General features: G+C 40.4%; 1 protein-coding gene across 1 annotated transcript; it reads right to left on the bottom strand.

Annotated features, from left to right (window-relative positions):
- Window positions 1-1,096: 1,096 nt before the first annotated feature.
- LOC143894316 (uncharacterized) lies at window positions 1,097-9,441 on the bottom strand (the record flags this gene model as incomplete). Its single annotated transcript, XM_077400484.1, has 1 exon — window positions 1,097-9,441. A coding segment is annotated over one exon (588 nt), but the record flags the coding sequence as incomplete, so codon positions are not given.
- Window positions 9,442-10,989: the final 1,548 nt, after the last annotated feature.

Here is a 10,989-nt window from a genome sequence, read left to right as displayed (position 1 = left end):
GTATAACATATTAAATTTAACAAAACATATATTTGACTTAAATACTAATACATGTTTAATTAACAAAATAGTAATTTAATTGAAAGGTTTAGTCAAGTTAACAATTTTTTTTCTTCAGTGTACAATATTTTCAAATATTGTGTTATTCTAAATAAAAATGTCTAAATAGAAAAATGCTATCTGTCAAAGTCCATATATGGAATTTTACAGCCGTCTCATTTTATACGCCTTTCGCGTAGTTTTATACGTTTCCCACGTGTATTAATTGCTAATCAGCAAATTTTGCACTTATTTAAAATATCATGGGGTATTTCTGAAGAGTACATCGTGGCATTCGTGTGTCAAGATAATTAAATGAAAAACATCGTATTTTATATATTAATTTAATAAAAAAAGAATTTGATTATAATATTATTAAAATCATACAAATTATAAAAAGAATAATATTATTATTATTTAATATTAGTATTATAAATATTATAATTCATATTCTATATATTTTATATAAAATATACATATATTATAATTGACATCCACGACTCGGATAACACAGTGGTACTGCCTTATCAACATTGCTCCATGCGAGTATTGAGTTTAGACAGATGGCGCAGTGCAACGGCTTAAACTTCGTGAACGAGATTTTTCGGAGCGTTGGTCATCCCTCCCCTCATCTCTGGTAACGCAATTCATAAGATACATGGGAGTCAAAATGGTGGTTGAAAAATGTAGATAGTGTATACATTGTACAAATCATCTCTACTTTAAGTGCAGTCTTTATAACCTGTTATAATCTTCTTCGCACATAAAGAAAAATAAGAGATATCAAGATGCCAGGTTGTTGTGTTAAAGGCTGCAATAATCGCAGCGAAAGAGAATTTAAGTTATTTCGTGTTCCTAAAAATAAAGAAAGAAGGCATGAATGGCTTCAATTAATTGGAAGAGATACTTTACCAGAAAGGGCTGAAATTTGTAAGGTAATTAATGAATTACAAACGTATGAAACATTCATGTCTTACAGTATTAATTATTATATTAATTTTACTGATGCATTTTGATGAAAATCAATTTAATTTGAGAACTATCGAGCAGATGAGAGAAAATTGCTCCGCCTATATGGAAAACCTAATTTATTACATTTGGAGAATAATTACATTGACAAATAATTCTAATGAAGTAATAAACAATATGAGTACTATTTTTTTTTATTCAGATAAAAGAGGGACCATGGGAAGTGCCCATATGGTCTACATAGAGAGGACGAAACCAGTTGTGTCGCAACAAAAGTAAAACTATGACCGGGTTTACATGAACGCCTCAATAAAGACGTTTCAAGCAAAAAATAAAGTTTACATATAAATAAATAAATTACCGGATGTAATAAAAGAGGTATATAAAATGGGAATGTCGCCCCTGAAAGGAGAAGACATCCACGCATCCGCGCGCAAAGCCCCTAAAATAAAAGGAGGAAAAAATGGCCCTCCTTATCTGATCGAAGGACATTGACTATCACAGCTCACGACTAGTAACTAAAAGTTAGATTACATTATACACTATAACATGTGAGATAAAGATATCACTTACTATAAATAACTAAAAACTAAATTAACCCTAACATAGAAAATAGAACTAGAAATAACTTAGCGTTAGGAATACAAAAAAACGCTCCACAACTTAGAACTAATTTATACAAGAATAAGTATATATTAACTTAAGTTAAGCAGAACACACATCGACAGAACATAGCTATAGGGAACTATTAACTGGACATAAATAGGCCACATAGCAGGAGACCGGGAACAAAGACCCGAGTCAGATGAAAATCGGTATTGAACATACGAACCTTTCGAGAATGAATGCCATTTCCGGAGAGGGGATTTGAAGTAAAAACTCCAAATAAAAGAGGCCGCATCCAAACAATTTGGTCAGCGCCTTGATCAGTGTCAAACGCTGCTCGTCATATCGGAAACAAGACCAGAAAACATGTTCCGGAGTCTCCGGTTTCCCACAGTATAGACAATCCGGGGAATCCACTATGAGGAACCTAAACAAACTGTCCCGGAGGGATGAATGACCACATCTCAAGCGATTAATCGTTGAAATTGTTCTTCTACTCAAAAATTATCCTGATCATAAAAGAATGAAAAAAATTTGGATCCTCTGGAAGATCCCCATAGCCCCATTCAATTGAGTCTCTGAAAGAGACATCTCTCCATAAATGCTTCAATTCCCTATGAGGGACTTCGTTGAAGCCGACACGAGGGTCGTCACAGGCTGTTTTGGCAACCCTGTCCGCAAGCTCATTTCCATGAATACCTTGGTGCGAGGGGATCCAAACTAAATTTATATTCCAATCTTTTCTTTTAAATTCAACCAAAAGATTTCTTAAGATTAGGAAAGAGTCACGGGAGGGATTGAAGTTAGAAAAAATAGCAAGTATATTGGACAAGGAGTATATTGGACAAGGTCAGAAAAAATAAAGGCTTTGGTCCACTCCTGCTCCGCGCAAATCTGAAGAGCTTTTAAGATGGCCATTGACTCCACAGTAAAAGAAGATAGGAAACCAAAAATAGACAAACTAAAAAGTGTGGCTCCGGAGTCAAGAACAACGGAGAAACCCGCGGAGGTCACGCCCTCCCTTTTAATGGACCCATCTGTGAAGATAGCCCTGCTCGAAAGCAAAGCATGGCCGAATATCTTGTTGAATTTGGTAGAAAAAGAAGGGTCTCCTTTAATTACATGACCAAAACACACATCCACCTCCAAACGAGAGAAAAGAGCCTCAAAATTTCTGAGGAAACAAATCGGATACTCCCTTTGAGGAACAAAAGCAATATATACTCTTGAAAGGTGGTAAATGCTTCAAAAAAGGGATTAATCATGCGTTTCCCGTGAAGAATGGGACGGATGGAGTTGAGGTGCCTTAATTTATCGATAAGAGGATGCAATGCATTGGACCAAGCTTTAAAAAAAAAAGCCCAAGGCTAAATATTTAAGCTTGCAAAAAAGGGAGGGTTTTCGGAGTTCCGCAAGCATAACGTTAAGGGGAGTGGAGCTCCTGTAGCCCATAACTAGTCTAATTGCCCTCATCTGAATCTTGTCCAGTTTTGTGGACAGGTCCCTAAAAACAGAGTCCACAAGTCATGCGGAGACAAAAGCATCGCACACCTCAGACCACCAAATACATGGGGGATGAGGGGGAGAGAGAGGAGGGAAGAAGGGAGAGGCCGTTTTCTAATATCCGTATCTATATCCATATATCTTCCATTTCCGAAGCCTGAGTATTTCCCTTTGTTTGCGAAAGAAACGCTTTGAAATTGTCTCTTAAGTTCTCGTAACGAGGCGAGTCGGGGGAAGGGAGATCGTTCCCAGCCGACATGGCGGCTTAGAGTGAGGTTAGCCGACCCACTCGCGAGAAAAGATTCCTCACACGCGATAGACAGGAAAAAACCCCGGAAATAATCCCCGGAATAACTTTCGGTAAACAACGGTCACAGCGGGACGCGCAGAGCGCAAAATAATAGCTCGGTGTACCGCAATCAAACAGCACGCAACAATGAGAATGCGAGCGATAAAAGCCAGCATGTGCACACCACGATGGCAAAACCGGAAGTCAATATGAGTACTAATAATGGTAAGAATGAAATAATTCTCGTAAGTTTTACATAATTCAATGATACTTAGATATATAAGAAAGATACAATTCAGGTATAATTATCTGAATCATTTCCTTATAAACACATGTATTACTGTAATATTATTTATTTGAAATAATTGTAGATAAATACGAGGACAATGCAAATAATTTGAATGAAAATTCCTACAGTAATATCAATAATGGTGACGATACTATTACCGAGTTGGAAATTATATCTGCAGATTGTGTTGCCAATAAATAAAAACATTTTGAAGCAACCGATGTGGTAATGAACGATACTGCATCAAATAAAAATTTTGAAGAAATAATAAAAAGTTTTGAAGAATAAATAAAAAAATTAAAGAAATCTTTAAATAAGACTGTGGTGGAACGTAATATCTTAAAAAAAAATTGCAAAAAAGAGATGTAAGATTTAATAAAATATTTAACGAAGATCAAAAGGACTTTATCACGTGTAAAACACAAAAAGGAACATCATGGTCTGCAGATACAATTACAAAAGCATTGAAACTTTATGCAGCTTGCGGACAAAAAGGCTACGAAAAGGTGCGCCGACAGCATTTACCGTATCCAAGTATCCGCACTCTACAAAGTCGCATACAAGGCTTAAAATTTAAGCCAGTTATATTTGAGGATATTTTCAACATGCTAAAAATTAAAGTTAGTACTTATAATGTTGAATTGGATTAAGGCTTATGGAGGATTCACACTGCGTCCGATGTTCGACGTATGACGATCCGACATCCAATAGGAAATTTTTGTCTCTAATAATAAATTCTGTTATTGGATGTCGGATCGTCGTACGTCGAACATCGGACGTGATCGGACTCAATGTGAATCCTCCATTAGATTTCATACATCCGACAACGACAATGTCGGACGTAGGCAATTGGCTGCGGGATAAATAACTTATTCTAGAGATTCGAGTTTATCCCGCAGCCAATCGCCTACGTCCACATTGTCGTTGTCGGATATATATGTATGAAATCTCAGCCTAGGTTATTGGTTTTTTGTTTTTAATATTTTTTGCAAATATTTGTACTCATATTTATATTTATATTTAACAAACATTTTTATCTATTATTTGCTTATGATGTTGTAATTTAATTTCAGATAAAATTGTTCAAGCCTGAAGAGAAACATGCTGTTCTCTTAATTGACGAAATGTCCCTGGTGGAAAGAATTTTACAAATTTTCACGCAAAAATTATGCGAAAACTACAATTTCTTATAATATAATTACAACTTTTCACGCTATTTTTACGTAATTTTTACATCAAAAGTACGCGATTTGGGCCATGTTTGTTATTTTTCATATTTACGTAGAAATTTTTATGAATAACTACAACTTTTTGGATATACTACAAACAAAATAAAAAATAAAATTTACTTCTCTCGTTGAACATTATTTTATTGCTGAAAATCTTTATTACGCGTGCAAATATTGTACTTAGAAAATTTGCTTACCACCTCTGGATTTGAACCTGAAACCCCTGGCTCTTGAGTCAGTCACCTTCCACACTGTGCTACAACATTGATTGATGAAGACGTTTCGTATTGTCTATATATGTTACACTTATTGTTAGCAGACGTACGGAAGGTGTTAGTTCTTAATAAAGTTGGTTCATTATATATATATATATATATATATAATTTATAAATATTTATAAATGTAACGTAGCGCATCTCGTCGATTTGCCAACTCGAGATTCGGCACTCGGCGAGACACCGTACGCGATACCCGAAATGCGTGGCAACGTCGCATAGCCGGCGAAGCAGCTACGTCATAGACGGAGACAACCGAGACAGTAAATCGTATGTCTGTCCTTCTCTTCTCGCTCGAAGCTTGCCGAGCGGCGAGCGCCGGGGCCGGCCGAGAGCGGCCGCCGCGGCCGCAGCATATCCCCTCATTCCCCTCTAACTGGCTAGTTCGGACACGAACCATTAGCACGGACGCAAACCATGTGCGGTTACCGAGCGAAACGACGTAGTTGATGCGCACTTTCTCAGGCGGCGCGTCGGAAAATGCGACACAGAACAATTGACGAAAAATGCCGGGATGGCCTCTCTCAGGTTTCTCTCTGCCTCTGTAAAGCCAACATATGGTTATGGGCCCAGTTTTGGCCTGCACCGCGGGGAAATAGTGAAAAGTGAACTTATTAGCTCGGTTCTGAATCGTGATTGAGATTCCGGAAAGTTCCTCCGCAAGTTGATGGTAATTCAGCATATCACGTAAGGTGGCAGGCCGAGCGTGCGAAGGGCCAGAAGCAGAAATCGCAGAAAACGAAATGCTGGTCATCGGTCATTACGCAAATGAGTGCGATGACAAGAAGAAAGAAGATAAAGAAAAGAAGCGAACTGATCAACCGAAGAAGAAAGGTGAGAGCGGTAGCAAGGTTGCGTTTCTCGCCAATAACATCATGAGTGAAGAAACGAATGCCGGGATCGTGGATTCGGCGGCTTCCGCTCACATGTCACCGAATAAAGACATTTTTGATACGTTTGAAGAGATTTGTGAATCGAAAGTGATTGTCGCGGATAACACAAGATTGCATGTAAAAGGTAAAGGCACAGTAAATATACCGATGCTTGTAAATGGTGAAACGCGTATAATAGCAGCAGAAGAAGTTCTTTACGTTCCTAACCTTAGTGTAAATTTGTTGTCAGTCAGAAAAATCACCGAAAAAGGTTTTACTGTAAAATTTAACGAAAGGATCTGTGAAATAGTAAACAGTAATCGTTTGATCGCGACCGCGAAACCGATAAATGATATATATAAGCTTTCACAACCGTTAAATGTCGCGTACGCTTGTAAAGTAAATACAAATTTGGACGTATGGCATAGAAAATTAGGCCATTTAAATAGGTTTAGTATGAAACTGTTGCGCGATAAACACGCTGACGGCTTAAGCTTTGAAGATCTGAGTGAGCGACCGTGCGAAGTATGCGTAAAAGGGAAGCAAGCACGACAACCGTTTTCCACCAATATCAAGAAAGAAAAGAGAACAACGAAACTCTTACAGTTGGTTCACACCGATATATGCGGGCTAATGGAGACTACGTCGATAGGTGGAGCAAGATATTTCATCCTATTTATGGATGATTACTCTAGAAGATTGAGTATCTATTTCTTGAAATATAAAAGTGAAGCGTTGGATATATACGTTTAAGAAGTATAAAGCTTATGTGGAGAAGCAAACAGGTCATTGTATACTTGCGCTCCGATCTGATAATGGTCGTGAATTCGTCAATAAAGAATTTAGAAGATTTCTCGAAGAAGAAGGAATCAGGCATCAGACAACAGTCTCATATTCATCTCAGCAGAACGGGCTAGCGGAGAAGTGCAACCGTACAGTGGTTGAAAAGGCTCGATGTTTGTTGTTGAAAGCGGACCTGCCGAAGAGGTTTTGGGCAGAAGCCTGTACCACAGCGGTTTATTTGATAAATCGCTCTCCAGCAAAAGGTCTGCAGTATAATACACCCTACTACGAAATCTGGTCAGGAAATAAACCGGATTTAAGTCACTTGAAATGTTTTGGCTGTAAAGCGCTGGCTCACATTCCGAAAGAACTTTGCCTAAAATGGGATGTAAAGTCAAAAAATTGTATATTCCTAGGATATCTGGAGCATTCCAAAGGCTATCGGATGTTTGATACGAAGACTGAAAAAGTGTTCAAAAGTAGGGATGTCGTCTTCTTTAAAGATAAGCCTGAAAACGCCACGGAAGATATCATCATACAAGAAGTTACGGATGAATCTGAAGACACCGAAGATTCAGTGGGGGCTGAGTTTAATAGTTTGGATGAAAACTTCGAAAGTATTGAAGATACTGATTCAGAGAGTTCTGATGAAGAGGATGATAATAATGATGCGGATCGTCCACAATCGCACCAAGAAAACGAAGAATCATTAGTTCGTCGTAGTAGTCGTATACAGAAACCCAAGGAGTTTCAAAATTTTATTACATACAGCGTATTGGAAAAATCCGAGCAAATGGAACCAATGAGCGTAGATGAAGCACTAAAAGATCCTCATGGAAGAGAATGGAAGCAAGCCATTAAGGAAGAATATGATGCACTTATTCGGAATCAGACATGGAAATTATGTAATCGACCTAAAGACAAAAAGGTACTGAAAGCGCGCTGGATTTTTAAAATTAAACAAGGTGAAGTGTTACGTCAGAACCCCGAAATTTAGGTACATTGGTTCGACGGATAGCGAAGGATAGGCTATCCGAGGGAGGGGGTAAAAGAAGACGTAACAAGATCTCTATGGTATCTCGGGTTCACGCTGGAAGGGCGCGTGCCTTGAGTCGAATGCACTTTTCGGGAAAACTCTAGTCGTGGGTCAACGTCCAGAAGGGACGCTATTACGCCTACTGAGAGTTTTCGTGCACTCGCGGTCCTGTTTTTGGTCAAGGATAGTAGGTAAGTAACGAGAGTTCCGGACCACATACCGAGGGCAAGGGGGGGTGAGGGGCAGGGGGGAACCGCGGGCGGGGTGAACCGCGGGCGGGGGGAGGGGAACCGCGAGCGGGGGAGAAGGGGAATCGCGTTCTTGGGCGTCGTGGCGGGAGGGGGAGGGGGAACCGCGTTTTTTCATGTGCCGCGGGTAGGGGGAGGGGAGAACCGCGTTCGTGGGCGCCGAGGGGAGAGGGTGAGGGGGGGGGAACCGCGTTTTTTGGGAGCCGTGTTTTCCGGCACCGCGGGGCGAGGGGGTCCACGTTTTCCGGCGCCGCGGGGCGAGGGGGTCCGCGTTTTTTCGGCGCCGCGGGGCGAGGGGGTCCGCGTTTCGCCGCGCCGCGGTGCGACCGCGTTTTCGCCGCGGAGCGGGGCGAGGGGGGCCGCGTTTTGCCGCGCCGCGGAGCGTTCGCGTTTTCGCCGCGGAGCGGGGCGAGGGGGTCCGCGTTTCGCCGCGCAGGTCAGCGTGACGTCACACGCTCCCGCTCGCGTTGTCTCTCCATCGTAGATGTTTCCCCGTCCCCCGGTCGCGCGCGTCTTCTCGTTCGCGCGGTCTCTCTCTCCCGTTTGCGCGTTTTCGCTCACGATTGAGTATCTTTTCGTCGCCAACAATATTTAATCGTTCAGATCTTAATATTTAATTTATAAATATACATTTAAGTAAACAATAAACGAAGACAGCTTAACAAAAGGGAACGGTAAATAAAAAGGAAATTATTTTTAACCATATTATATACATTTATTTATCATGTAGCGCATTATACACAATAGTATCCAAAGCGTAGGCTAATAATTCGCAATCAATAATCGAATTTTTATCATAAATTTCACGCAAGATTGTAACTGCGTTACATTTATCGGTGATACAATTTTGGCGTAAAGTTGTTACAAACTGTTTGAATTTTTCACTTACGCCGTGAACATTTTGACATAGTTGAAAATACACGTTCTCGACGCAATGTTCTAGTTCGAACAGAAAGAGTACTGTTGACGGTTTCATGTACAAACTGGTGCCACACGACGTCAATTTTACAATATCTGCGTCACGTATTTTAACAAACTCCAGATCGCGAAACGTTAGCGATGATGGTGCCGATGACTGCACGAGTCGCTGTATATCTGCATGTTTTTCGATGAATGTCACCCACGTTGCATGTGGCAGAATTATCCGATTGCCTCGGTTATCGCCAATAAGTATATCCACAGAGGACAAAGGTCCCGCGCTGATTCCGACATCCAAAAATTTATACGCTGTTGACGTCAAGGCAAATCTTCTTCCCAAAATACGCGGCGTGTAGCGGGGTTTATCAAAACTGAAAAAATACAATTATATGTTCATAAAAGTTTTTTGCGCAAGTATATATGAAAATTAGCGGTACTTACTCATTGTGTTGTTTCTCACACGTTTTGTCTTGAATCGGAACGTAGTAGTTCGGACATGTCTCGCGATGATTTCATCGAACACGTGCAAAACTGCAAATTTTGCAAATAGCGCCGATGTACGGCTGCTGAGATGAAATTAGATACGATAAGCAAACGATGCATCTTTAGTAGAATATAAAATGACGAATCTGGAGGATACGCTCAATAGTCGAGAACTGGAAGTCGCAAGTGCAACAAATGGCGTTAGCAAGAGGATCGTGCAATAACATGGAGCAAGAGTTGTTGGAGCAATCCACCCTGTTAAATTCGAGGGAAGACTTTGCCACGTGGGAGCAACGATGTGACGAGTTTATCGAATCATTGGAAGAACAAAGCCGAATTAAGCGGCCACGAGTATCAATCGATCAGTCATCGATCGGCCTCAAACAGTCATTGGTCGCATGTATCGCAAGACTTGAAGGTTTGAAAGACTTGGTACGTCAACGTTTCGTACATGTGGGTGCGGGATACAGTGCGAGTGAGACAGGACTCAGATGGCGCGAGATAGATCCAGCTTTTGAAAGCCGTATATTGACTGGTGCGGTGATAAATTCCAAACACATCGACCCTCGTCAATTTCTTATAAATGCGAGAGAAATTGTACTCAGTCATGTGCGGAACGTCGCGCAGCGATATGACAATGTAAAAATTAACACAGTGTTTAATGGTGAATTTGTTGCGGGTGACAAACGCGCAAATAAAAGTATTGCAACGAGAAACTATGAACTCTTTCGCGAGTCCGATCTGCATGAGTGGTACAAGAGACACGTCATCGATTCTACTTTAGCAAAGCTGGAGGAATTCCAGGAACGTGATAGCGGATGGGCGTTGTCGCGTATACTCAATTTAATGGTAAACGTGAACAAATATAATCCATTGCACGCAGGGTGTTTTGTGGAAATACCGCAAGAAATTAAAAAGAAGAATGCGGTGATAAACGTGCAATCAATGGACAATGCATGTTTCGCATGGTCAGTGACGGCTGCTCTGTATCCAGCCAAGAGACATACAGATCGGAAATCGTCGTACCCTCATTACACGTCGGTGCTAAATCTTACGGACATTGAGTTTCCAATGACGTTGAATCAAATTAAAAAATTTGAAAATCACAACAACATCTCCATCAACGTGTACAGCATCGAGAAAAAAAACAAGAAACTTGCTATCTTGCCAATACGGGTTACTGACCGAAAGATGGACAGACACGTAAATCTCTTGTACGTGCATGACGACAACGTGGGACATTTTGCATGGATCAAGAACCTATCCCGCCTCGTGAGCTCGCAAATCAACAAGCACAATGGTCGGAAATACTTTTGCGATCGGTATGTACCTATAGTTCTTTTAATAATATATAAAACATTTTGTGTATAAAAAATTTATAATATTTGCGTTTATTTTTGCAGATGTTTGCACTACTTTAGCTCCAACGAAAAATTGGCTGCCCACACCG

This window comes from Temnothorax americanus, unplaced genomic scaffold (assembly GCF_048541705.1).
Source record: "Temnothorax americanus isolate GAGA-0224 unplaced genomic scaffold, ASM4854170v1 Scaffold136, whole genome shotgun sequence".
Classification (NCBI taxonomy): Eukaryota; Metazoa; Arthropoda; class Insecta; order Hymenoptera; family Formicidae; genus Temnothorax; species Temnothorax americanus.
This window is presented reverse-complemented; position numbering and strand designations above follow the sequence as displayed.